Source organism: Misgurnus anguillicaudatus, chromosome 25 (genome assembly GCF_027580225.2).
Source record: "Misgurnus anguillicaudatus chromosome 25, ASM2758022v2, whole genome shotgun sequence".
Taxonomy (NCBI): Eukaryota; Metazoa; Chordata; class Actinopteri; order Cypriniformes; family Cobitidae; genus Misgurnus; species Misgurnus anguillicaudatus.
The window spans coordinates 19,279,461-19,292,373 of NC_073361.2; the positions used below are offsets into that span (position 1 = coordinate 19,279,461).

The window sequence follows — 12,913 nt, forward strand, 5'->3', positions numbered from 1 at the left end:
AGTGCCTGCTGCACACGCGTCTAAACCGTTTATGATAAAAGAGACGCTCACGTTCACAAAATACACACAAGACACTCCCTTAACAGTAAACTCTGATTACGCATGAGATTATGCGAGTATCTGGCAAACGCGAGCATTTCTTTTATCATAAACCCTTTTGACGCATCTGCAGCAGGCGCTTGTTTTGACAAGACACGTGATGCACACACGTTCTCTTGATACGCAAAACACATATTTTGATAAAAGGAACCACACACATGACCGGCTACATACATATTCTGATGAACTTCACATCGAGCGCCCTTGAAAAAAGATGTCACCGACCGGCCGCCACTGGTTTATTCACAGAAACAAAAAGTAGACCTGTTTGTCAGCGTCTTTCATCCTTATTTAATGAGTTCTAGCCATTATGATGGATGAGTCTGCTTTATGTCTTGCTGTGAGGTCCGTATGACAGTGAATAATAATAAATAGTCAGCCAGGGGGAGCTCTGACAGACGACAGTCATATTTATATTCATGAAGTCATGTCTGACCGGTGTGGTCATCACCCACAGGAAGTCCAGCGTTTTAAAATTCTGCCGTACCGTCATTGTAAATTTTATGGTCTGACAAGGAATAGTTCACTCAAAAACACTCACACCATCCTTTTGTCCTGTCTAAGGCCAAATAGCAGAGCTGTGTGATATTGTCAGAAGTTAACTCTAGAAATGCACGGCCAGCTGAGCGGCGTTTTACAGACTCAATGATCAATGATTAACTAGCACTTCTTATATCGGGAAATGCCAAGATGTAAATGACCCATAGCATGCATACTGTATTTTTATAAGAAAAAGGATCATTGAAAAAAGCAATCGAGATATCAGATAATCATCCTTGTATCTGAAGACACGAGTGATTCTGCTTGTAACTGACACGATTTGGATGAATGTGGTGTAATTGCTGATGTTATCATATTACGATAAGAGACTACACAGCACTGACCGTACCAATGCTCATGCTGGATGCACTTACCAGTCAGCAGTCCCTAAAGAGCAAGAGTATCTGTTCGGTGATGTGGGCTGAAATTGTGTTTTCCTTTGTGCTAACGTTGCACTTACAATCACAGTTGACGTCCCCCAGCACTGTTTATATGGAACTGAAGCCCCTCCGCTGATGCACCTGCTCCAGACACCTTGCTCTGAAGTAACCTGAGATAGCAAAGCTATTTGTGGAAACGGCTAACATTTGGGAAATGTGCAAGATGTAGGGAAACGGCGCGAGGAGCCATTTTTCATTTTGACGTGATAAGATTCCACTCGGAGTAAAAACGCTGTTCATTACACAAGTCTGTGATTCTTTTAGTTTGGGATGGGCCTGTAAGTTTTAGGAAATGTCAACAAATCTGACAAGGTCAGTGCTCTGGAGCTAAAGATTCACAGCATATTCAGCTTGTTAGTCACTGATTCAGTCTGCCACTGGTTATGAACTCTACAGAGTTATAAGCTGTGCTGTCTGTGGTGGACATTCACAGAGCAGGCTGATGGGTATATAGGGGCTTTTTGGTGGTCTAGTGAGCAGTTTATAAACTTGGGATTTGTTCACAAAGAAATTATATCAAACTGACCTTTCAACCATGCAAGTAAATTTATTTAAAAGCAGTTTTTATCCGCTAGCAGTGTTGGGGAAAGTTACTTTTAAAAGTAATGCATTACAATATTAAGTTACTCCCAAAAAAGTAACTAATTGCGTTACTTAGTTACTTTTCATGGAAAGTAATGCCTACGTTACTTTTTAGTTACTTTTGCGTTACTTTTTCTTGGCTGAAGCTTGATCTCTTTCAGGCCTTGCAGGTGTTTTATGACTGAAAAGTTCTGCATTCAGAAATTGCATATTTCATCGCAAAAATGTCAAGCTCTGGCCTACCACATCCGTTTCTGACTCAAACTGTTCCCACACAGGCGTGTACGCATGGAGGGCATAATATGACTACTTTTAGTTTAATTCAGTACATATTTTTTTTAAAATATTAATTAAACAAAAAAACTAACTTGCATTATTTTTTTGAAAAAGTAACTAAAATATTAATGTGTACATTTTAAAAGTAATGCGTTACTTTACTTGTTACTTCAGAAAAGTAATATTATTAGGTAATGCATGTTACTTGTAATGTGTTACCCCAACACTGTCCGCTAGTTCATTTTAGATACATTTGGATTTTGCTCAACATAAAATCACACAGCAAGTCCTTCCCATTCACGTAATACAGCTTTTTCATGTAATTTTATGTATTGGTCTCTCCATTTTTTTTCTGTTTTTGAAACCATTGTTGCTTGGGTTTATGGTTAGATTTGGGATTTGCTTCAGGATGTCATTTAATATTCAGGATTTTCCACACTGAAAAAAATCTCTGGTTGCACATGATTGAATTAAGTTTTCTTAAAATGATTTTTCTTTAAAAAAATTGTTGGAACTACGTAATTTAATTATCCACACCAGTTCAACATAATTGAATCAAGTTTTCTTAAAATGAAATTTATTTGAATTAATGTTAATTTCATTTAAAGGCACACCGTGGAGCTTTTTGCCCACTAGGGGCCGCTAGACATTGTTTTTCACGTCTAGCGCCCCTAGAGGCCACAAGCGCCACAGCACTGTCGCAAAGGAAAAGAAGATAACTCTTTAGGTCACAAAGTCTGCGGTGTGCCTTCCAGCATGTCATATGAATATAATTTCATGAGGTTTATTTTTCAAACGCCAAAAGATCGCTTCGCTCACGTTTACAGGCCAGTTGTAACGGTGGTCGCATGGTTAAAGTTTATATAAAAAAAGTGCTTTAAAGAGGAATCGGACCCGGGTCGCCCATGTCATAAATCCGTGACACTATTATGACGCCGCAGAGTCACGTGATAGAAGTCACTCTCTACACTCCCTAGCCTCCAGCAAAATTCAAAATAATTAGTGTTCGGGCACCAGACAGGACTTTTATCATTAGCATTAACATTACTTACTAGTCCAAAAGCATGACGGCCAAGTCAGAATCGGTCAGGAACCCCTCCTCCTCCTTTAGTTCATGCCTGCGAGCGAACGCTGGCCCAATATTGATCCTCGTCCTTCCTTTTTTTCTGTCACTCTCCCGTTTTCTCTTTCTGGTCTCATCCGACAAGTCCTTTTTGTGCTCGGGTTACTTTCGAAACCCCAAGTTTAAAAGTACGAGTAAAAGCGATATAGACCCCGTCAGGCAATGGTAGACATGTCATTCAACCTATTTTAAGTCGATGTACCATCACAAGGGGCTTGAAAATATATTATGAAGGTTGAAAAAGTGTCACTTTAAAAAAATAATTTAATCAGGTGCAACAGATGTCCAGCATTTTTTTTTCTGATTGCATGCTTTTGTCAATTTTTAAACCATCGTAACTTGAAGTTGTGGTTAGAATTGGGTTTTGGGTTAGGATGTCATTTTATGTAGCAAAAAGTTAATAACCTCAAACCCAAGCAACAATGGTAAAAAACATTAGAAACCAATACATAAAACGACACGAAAAGGTGCGTCATATAAGTGAACAGGAAGGACTGGCATATTGTATGCATGCAAAATTAAAATTTGCCGTATGTATTGCACGACTTTTCACACTGCGTGCTATTTATATGCAAATACAGAGAATGGGCTGGATTTACAGCACGGCTTATGTGAATGACAACACCTCTCATTCTTTGACCTTCTTGAAACCGAATAAGTTTAGGATTATTTATAGCAAACTGTTCTGCAGACCTACAAGTCATTTTTTATTATGACTCTTTTTAGGGAGCAAGAGTACAGAACTCAGCCAAGAACTTGGGAGTGAGGGACCGCACCCCGTCAACAGTGCCAAGGTAACCAGAACGACCCTAAATGACTCTACATACACGTCAATTTGTCCTGTTCCCCTCACATTCACACTGCGGTTACGACTAACCCTCCACATACAGTAATGTGCATGAAATCATTTTGGACCTAAATGTCATACACCATAGATACACAGTTCAAAATTGATCTGAATTATTGTTTTGCTGTAAGCTTTTAAACCAAAGTATTAAACTCGAATAATGAATTAAGCCTGAACCATTTAATGTACAGGCTCCATTCTTACCGTTTTACTGTTACATACTGACCTTAACATAATTTCATGCTGAATTAGTCTTTGCATATATACAGTTTCGGTGTGTTTTCATGCTGATCGTGTGTGGTCTCATTTATAAAGCATCAAAGTCGGAAACCTCATTGGTTAATTTGTTTTTTATATCATAAAATGCAAATCTTATGTATTTTTTGCTTTGAAATTCCTTTTAGACATAACACAGCACAGTAATTAGTGGCCACAGTTTTGCTATTTGTGAATTGGGAACAGATGCTTCAGCATTTATTCTTCAGATAAATCCCTGCAGTTAAAAAAACGCAGTATCACAATATGCATAAAATGCTGCGTTCACCCTTGCATACAAAATTAAAATGAAGAAAACCGTATGCATGAAATTCATAAAGCATCACATTGAGTTTATTTCAGGTTTAGCTTCAAGCGCATGTTCTCTAGTTAAACATCCAACTGCAGGTGTGTGTATGTGGATTGTGTGTATATCTGTGTATGTATTTGTGATTGTGTGTATGTGTGCGTCTATATGTGTGTGTGTGTGTGTGTGTGTGTGTGTGTGTGTGTGTGTGTGTGTGCGTGTTCGAAAGCTCAACTCCATTTCCTGCAGTAAAATAGCTACTGAAAGGCAGTGAGCTTTTAAAAGAGATCTGCTCGTGCTTTCTCAGCAGGGACAAAACTGTTAGTGTACCTTAGACTCAGTAGTCCACATAAAAAGTCACTTTAGTGAGACATTTAATGGATTACCTGGATATTTAAGGATGGATGTTATACACAGGGGCTATTTTTACCTGATATAACCCTTTAAAATGACTTTATTTGTAATGAATTCACATTCAAACAGAGAATGATAAACCATCTTTACCTTGTCTTTGTTGAATAATGGTAGTCTACCCACATTCACAAACATACAAAAAGTGCTAAACATCTCAGTCTCATAGAAATTCCTCTTTTAGAAATGTCAGTCAGAAAACAGCCCAATCTGAAAAACTGATGCTTATGACATCACAGGCATCTAACAACCCATCCACTTTAAAATAATTGGCTACATTTTTTGAGTGGCAGCAAAGTCAGCCAATCAGTAATGAGATTGCAAGTTAAGCCAGTAGGGGGAGCAAAATAGGTGCAAAACCACTTGTTTAAAATCCCCCACCCTAATAGAGCTATCTGAGAGAGGTTTTTAGGAAGCTTCTAAGGCATTACAGACCCAAACAAAATTTTTTTTGTCTACATGTCACATCACAGAACAAGGATAAATACTCCGTTCAATCATTCTATGTCACCTTTAAACAGATTTTTTATTTGAATAAAGCCAGCTCATTTGTTAGGGGTTCAGCAGGAAAAGAATTCAATTTGATTATTAGGGAAACTGACATACTGGTGGCTGAGCTGAGCTTGTTTTACAATATTTACATGATGAACAAGTTGTTTTAAAAAAATGCATGATAATTGTAGAATGGCACTGTGTAGCATAAACCAGATACAGTACGATAACTTTTCAGCATGAGATTATTTGTTTGGCATTGATAATGCACATATGATGTTTAATATACTGCTGTGTTATGGGTTTATAGGTCAGTGAAAAGTCCACTTTGTTTGATTGTTACCGCCTATATTTATTTATTAATATTAGGGATGCACCGAATCCAGATTTTTTGGGTTCGGCCGAATACCGAATCCGCTGTTTAAGATTTGTCCGAAACCGAATACCGAATCCTACTCGCATCCTTATTCCATTAACACAGTAAAACACATTAATAAAGTAAACAACGTCCACAGCAGTGTATTTTTCATTTTATTTAATTTTAACTGTACATTATGCCAGGATGACAAGTTGGAAAAACTATTTTGACAATTACCATAAGCCTATGCATAATGAAAGCGGTGCGTTGCGACATGCTCGTTTTTCCAATAAGCAAGCAGCTCCGCGCTGAAAACCGGCGCGATAGTTAAAAAATATTCAACTTTGAGTGAGAAGCTCCGCTCGTCAATGTCAGTTTTCACACGGCCGTCAAATTACAGTGGAGGAGGGGCGGGACATTCCCACAGCAACCAACCGGCTCACAGCTGAAGCATCACAGCTACCAAGCGCTCGGCTGAAAAACAGCTGGCATTTGGTGTTTTCAGCCGTGTTTAAAAGTTTTGGTGTGTCCAGCCCCTAAGGCTCACGGAAAGAATAAGCTCATCTCCACGTCAGCACCCGATGTGTGTAATCGACGGCCACGTGATGTCGACCAGCGTAGCGCAAGCCTAGGGTTCGGTTCGGTGGAAAAAAAATCTAGGATTCGGCTGAACCCGAACCCCGTCAAAAAGCCCAGTATTCGGCCGAATCCGAATCCTGGATTCGGTGCATCCCTAATTAATATATACTATGTTTAGGTAAACTTTTCTTCTTTCACTTTTTAACTTTTTAATTATTGTATAATTTACAATATATTGTAAATCCCCAGAACGAAGTTCGTCACAACATGTATGTAGCCCGTCATGTGTGTGGTTCTTAATTTCAAAATATGCGTTCTGCGCACTGAATGATCCTATGTGCATCACCTGTCTTGTCAAAATAAGTGCCTGCTGCTAAAGGGTTTATGATAAAAAAGACCCTCGCGTTTGCCAGATACTCTCATAATCTCATTTGTAATCCGAGTTTACTGTTAAGAGTGTCTTATGTGTATTTTGCGTGTAGAACGTGAGCGTCTCTTTTATCATAAACGGTTTTGACGCGTGTGCAGCAGGCACTTATTTGGACTAAACACATGATGCATATGGTTCACATGACGCAACAAACACATATTTTGAAAACACAAGCAACACACGACACTCCGAACACATTTTTTGAATTTTGCGCCTCTCGGATGAGCAGTCACGAGCCGCTACTGACCCCTAAGCTAGAAAATGCACTTTTAAATGTGTTTCTACAAATCCATCTATTCTTCTTTGTGTGATTTACTTTAAATAGATAGGTGGTCTAATAAATGTATTAAGCACTGTAGGATTTTTTTGGTCTATTTACACAAACATACATGTATTTGACCATTATGTCTTGCTATTTCAGTCAATATATCATTTAATTTAATTCATTTGTTTATAAAAGCAGTGTTTTTTATCTCTATTTTTAAAATTGTATTTAATTGTATTAACAGATTATACAAACTGTGTCAGCCTCCACCTCCTGATGGTGACCCCTGAACCCACATGTCTATAACAGATCTAAAGCAGCTCTCGTCCAACCCTGGGACTACACATTCATATCTGGACGTCAATTCTCGGAGGAATCTGTCACCTCTCAACTCAGACAGTTCCCAACCTAATATCTATTGACTTTTATCATACTGTAGCTTTCTAAAGGCACCAATACTTTTATATTTTATTCTTTGCTATGGTGCATCTCAGTTCAGTCAGAAGATTAAACAAACAGGATGTCTGATCTCCCAGCTGCTGTCAAGTCAATAGTGTCAATCAAAACAATTTCAAATAAGTGCTTTAGTCTCTCTTTTGTTAATACGTTTGTTAATAGTTTATATTTTGTATTCGGTCTTAAACAGAATTGGCCTAATAATGCCTTAAATGTTTAACTTTTATGTGATCTAATCTCATATCGATCCACTCCATTTAAACATATGTATAGGTTTGGCTTCAACATTATTAGGTCTGAGTTCGAGTATATTAACACCATACTGTATTAAGCTAATTTTGCAGTAACATTATTGCAGTCTCAGTGAATCTATAGTGACATACTGGAAAGTTCATGCACACATTGTGATTATTGATTTATGTATGTCACACTTACATGGATTATATATATATATATACATATATATGTCTCTACAATTAAAATAATCAGTACTCAGGAGTTTGTTTTGCATGTTATCTTAGTGCTTTAAAATAACATATTAGTCAATCATTACTATGCAGTATTGCTTTAAACAGAAAATGCTTATTAACTACATACAGTAAGTTCTGTTTTGTGAGAGAAAAAGTTATTCAAGATATTTTTGTTATATAAAGTGTCTGTTTCAAATCTCTTCAATGCTCTCGATCAAAGTAGGTGTGTTGACAAATAAATTCATGTGAAAATTTTACTGTACAAACTTTTTACTGAAAACAGTCTTATTTATTTTTGCATAAAACTAACCCATTATGAGAATTTCAAATGCATGTTTTATTCTTCTATCCTGAAAATCTGTTTATCTTCCCTTTTATTAAAATAAACTGTAATGTTAAATTACAGTAAAAGAAATTAAATCATGTTATAAACCGTTTTTTTCCAATCCTTGTTTCCGATTGTTCAATAGATGTGTTTTGCATATAAGTTAAAAACAAAGCTATGACCACTGCACCCAACGATTCTGTGTATCACTGCACGGCAGAGGCGGAGTTTCATGTTTGTGTTTTATTTTAGCCTTGAGTTCCCAGTCTACCCATTAAAATATTAAGATTATACAAATAAAATATGAATTCTCAGAGAAAATCATAATTTGCTCTGGTCAACAGCACAGCCTTTTGTACCTTATTTCTTACTTTTAAAAAAAAAAATCATCTTATGTGATAGAGACCTGTGACTCTTGAAACTAGATTTCTGCAAAAGACTTGTCACATAAAGTCACAAATCTGTGTAATAATTAATGTAGTCTTCATTTGACAGCATGCATAAGTCTGAGTCCACACAAACAGCCTGCTGCTTCATGTGCTGCACTGTCATCCATCAAATGTGCAGCTGGTATGAGGCCAGTTATACTTGTGTGAAATCTTGCTAATGGCTTCTGCATGCAGTCAAATGTCTTAGACATACATTTTTACCTGTCGTAATTCTCCTGTCATATCTGTCAATGACAGTACAACGTATAGGTAGCAGATGCTTTGCAATCATTCTGTTTAGTGTAACCGACGGACTTTATGCTGTAGGTGTATGTTCAAACTATAACGGACCAAATGTTGTAATGCATTACAGTATCATATACCGTGCACGGACCACATGTTTTAATGCATTGTACACTATCATAAACCGTGCACGGACCACGTGTTTTAAGGCATTATACGTTATCATATAGCGTGCCACATGTTTTAAGGCATTATACAGTATCATATACCATGCACGGACCGCATGTTTTAATGCATTATACAGTATTATATACCGTGCACGGACCATATTTTTTAATGTATTATATTATATATTGTATATGGATCCATATGTCTACATAGTGTGTATACTGTGCATGAGGCAAATATTTTAATGCATTTTACAGTATATTATACTGTGCACAGATGTTTTAAGGTATTATACAGTATAATAGTGTATGGAAAATATACAGTATAAAATACTGTGCTAATATACTGCACATGGATGTTTTAATGCATTATACAGTGTAATATACAGTGCACGGACCATGTGTTAATGCATTATGCAATATAACATACAGTGCACAGACTATATGTTGTAATGCATTATACAGTGTAATATACAGTGCACAGACTATATGTTATAATGCAATATACAGTGTAATATACATTGCACGGACCATATGTTTTAATCCATTATACTGTATGCATTATAAAGTTTAATATACTGTGCACGGACCATAAGTTTTGATGAATTATACAGTATAATATACTGTGCATGGACCATATGTTGTAATGCATTATACAGTATCATATACCGCACATGGACCATATGTTTTAATGCATTATACAGTATCATATACCATGCACGGACCATATGTTTTAATGCATTATATTATATATTGTATGTGGATCCATATGTCTACATAGTGTGTATACTGTGCATGAGCCAAATATTTTAATGCATTTTACAGTATGTGCACAGATGTTTTAATGCTTTATACCGTGTAATATACCATGCACGGACCATATGTTTTAATGCATTATATTATATATTGTATGTGGATCCATACGTCTACAGTACATAGGGTGTATACTGTGCATGAGGCAAATATTTTAATGCATTTTACAGTATATTAAACTGTGCACAGATGTTTTAATGCATTATACAGTGTAATATACAGTGTAAAGACCAAATGTTGTAATGCATTCATTATACAGTGTAATATACAGTGTACAGACCAAATGTTGTAATGCATTATACAGTATTATATATCGTGCACGGACCATATGTTTTTATGCATTATATTATATATTGTTTGTGGATCCGTATGTCTACATAGTGTGTATACTGTGCATGAGCCAAATATTTGAATGCATTTTACAGTATATTAAACTGTGCACAGATGTTTTAAGGCATTATACAGTATAATATATTGTGCTAATATACTACACATGGATGTTTAATGCATTATACAGTGTATACAGTGCACAGATGAAATGTTGTAATGCATTATACAGTGTAATACACAGTGCACAGACCAAATGTTATAATTCATTATACAGTTTAACATACTATGCATGGACCATATGTTTTACTAACACAGGGTTTTACAGTATACATTATAAAGTTTAATATAGGCTACTGTGCACGTACCATAAGTTTTGTTGAATTATACAGTATAATATACTGTGCACGGATCATATGTTTTAATGCATTAAACAATATAATATACTACTGTACATAACCCTTATCCTTACTCTGGGTATGAGGGCGGGTCTCTTAGACCTGAGGATAAAAACTGAACAGCCAATGAATTAAAGATTGATCCGGGCTGTGATCTTCCTCATTGGCTTTGGAAGAAAGCCGTCGCCAGTTACTCTGCCGAGACCGAGGAGGGATAGTCCCATCAGATAGTAACCAAACGAGGACACTTTCAGCATGTGCTTGAACCCACGCCGGAGTCTGAGCTCTGGATATCCACTCGCTCTCTGTTAGACATCTGTCGCAATCCCGTCTGATGGTCGATCTGCAGTCTGAAGATGCGTGCCAACGTTTAGCGATATCCTTACCGATTGCTGTTTAATGCAAGAAATTCTCTATGGCGTCTCTACAGCAGACAAAAATACAATCATACCTGGAGAAGAATAAAATCGCACCCTTGTTTGAGGTATGCTGCTGCCTTTTCACAACTTTTGACGATAGAAATTGTCAAAGATTTTTGTGAGCCATCTGAGATTTGCTCTGCGCTGCACTTTAATAGAAATAGGAAGTGAACACAGATCTCGACGTGAATTGAGTTCATTTGATGTCCTGACATTTTTAGTTCAATTATATTGTATGCATGCATGCAAACAACACGTCTGTCTATATGGCGACAATGTAAAACATCATTCACTTGATTTAATTGTAATGTAAACTAAAAATAAGTAGAAATGTTGTCTTGTTGAATGTTTATTAAATTATATTCATACAGTAAGCACCTTGCTTGATAGCTTACTCTATTTAAATGATGTGAGATAATGTGAGGCGAGATGTTTTTTGCTGACTGGACGCTTTCTATCAGTAACCCAAACTGATGTATGGCATTGTTTCTACTACTGCATCCTGAGTTTAGTATTGAAATATGTTTGGGAGATATGTCTAAGTCATCCTTGGCCTATTTTGTCCCTTTTCAGTCATGTTCTTTCATTTGTGATGTGTAATTTTGGATCAAATTGTTAAAATGCTATAAATATATGAAGAGTTTGGTTCCAAAACGCAATAAACGCCATTTTTGAAAAAAAATGAGTTACTGCCAAAATCAGCATTATATCAGGTCAGTAGTTAAAAGTAAATTTTTAATTTTACGCAAAATCCAATATCCGCCGTGTTATTCTGTCATCTTTTCTCCCTTTTTTCCCAAAATGCGACAAACGCCACTCCCCCTTTTTCCAGAACGCAATAACTCCATTTCTGATATTACAGCGGACCGTTCACGCAATGTAAACAAACAATGGCGGACGCGCTGAGTACACGGAGTCCTAGTTTTCCTCATCTACTTTGTACTACGTGATCAACAAACAAAACAAAATAATACTTTAATTGCATTGATAAACCTGTGATGGTTTTCTGTGATGGGAAAGAAACGTAAGCCATCAGCATCTAACATTTTCCCTGAGAGGCACTCGGGAGACGGGTGCTTGTTCTCCCGACAGCATCAAGCTTCTCATGCTAACACATTGACCCCAGAGGATCTTATGAAAAACTTTACATTATTTTACTCAAAGTCAACGAAAATCGAGCAGGACCAAAAACATTTTACAGTCGATCGCTGTGAAAGACGTTAAGCGAAGACGTCAAGTAACCGCAATGACAGTGTTCTTAATATGACAAAGTAAGTGTTTTGATTAATAACATTAATGCTTATATTTTTAATTAGTGTGTACAACTAGTCAACTAAATGAATATAACATGGCAAAGATGAATGCACATTTATATAGGCTATTGATTCAATAGATTTATAGCATTTTGAATAAAAACTTGTCATGGATTTATTGCATTTTGTGGAAAAAATAATCCGTTTTTATAATAAATCTTTGAAAATCAACTTATGGATTTGAATTTTTTATGTTTTTATAACCTAAAGATGCTGTGTGAAAGTTTGTAACAGAAAATAGTTGTTTTCATCTTGTCACTTTCTTGGTATAGAAAACACGTTTTTACCAAAATTTGTCAAAATGGATTTATTGCGTTTTGGAACCAAACTCTTCATATATAAACTAGTACTTTCTACATCAGTATTAAACAATCGAGTGGGAATGTGATGGACAAACCTAAAACAAATGCAACAGATTTCCAAAAAGAATCGAAATGGACCTTTAGAAAAAAAATACTTTTTTTGTCTATACCATAATGGACCAAAAAAGCGTTGTCATTCAGCCCTGCTGTTATCTATGAGGTTCCTGTAGTAAAGATTACAGTCTCTA

At 36.4% G+C, this 12,913-nt stretch overlaps 2 protein-coding genes across 2 annotated transcripts in view; both read left to right on the plus strand.

Moving 5' to 3' along the window:
* prex2 (phosphatidylinositol-3,4,5-trisphosphate-dependent Rac exchange factor 2) overlaps positions 1-8,367 on the plus strand; it is a 155,582-nt gene extending 147,215 nt beyond the window's left edge. The window contains exons 39-40 of the mRNA XM_055181629.2: positions 3,787-3,854; positions 7,249-8,367. Of these exons, the coding sequence (XP_055037604.2) occupies positions 3,787-3,854; positions 7,249-7,294 (114 nt within the window). The 3' untranslated portion in view covers positions 7,295-8,367. The remainder of the gene's footprint in view (positions 1-3,786; positions 3,855-7,248) is intronic.
* A 2,374-nt stretch (positions 8,368-10,741) lies between these two features.
* The window catches only part of c25h8orf34 (chromosome 25 C8orf34 homolog), a 113,964-nt gene continuing 111,792 nt past the window's right edge, over positions 10,742-12,913 (plus strand). The window contains exon 1 of the mRNA XM_055182298.2: positions 10,742-11,115. Coding sequence (XP_055038273.2) covers positions 11,047-11,115 — 69 coding nt within the window. The 5' untranslated portion in view covers positions 10,742-11,046. The remainder of the gene's footprint in view (positions 11,116-12,913) is intronic.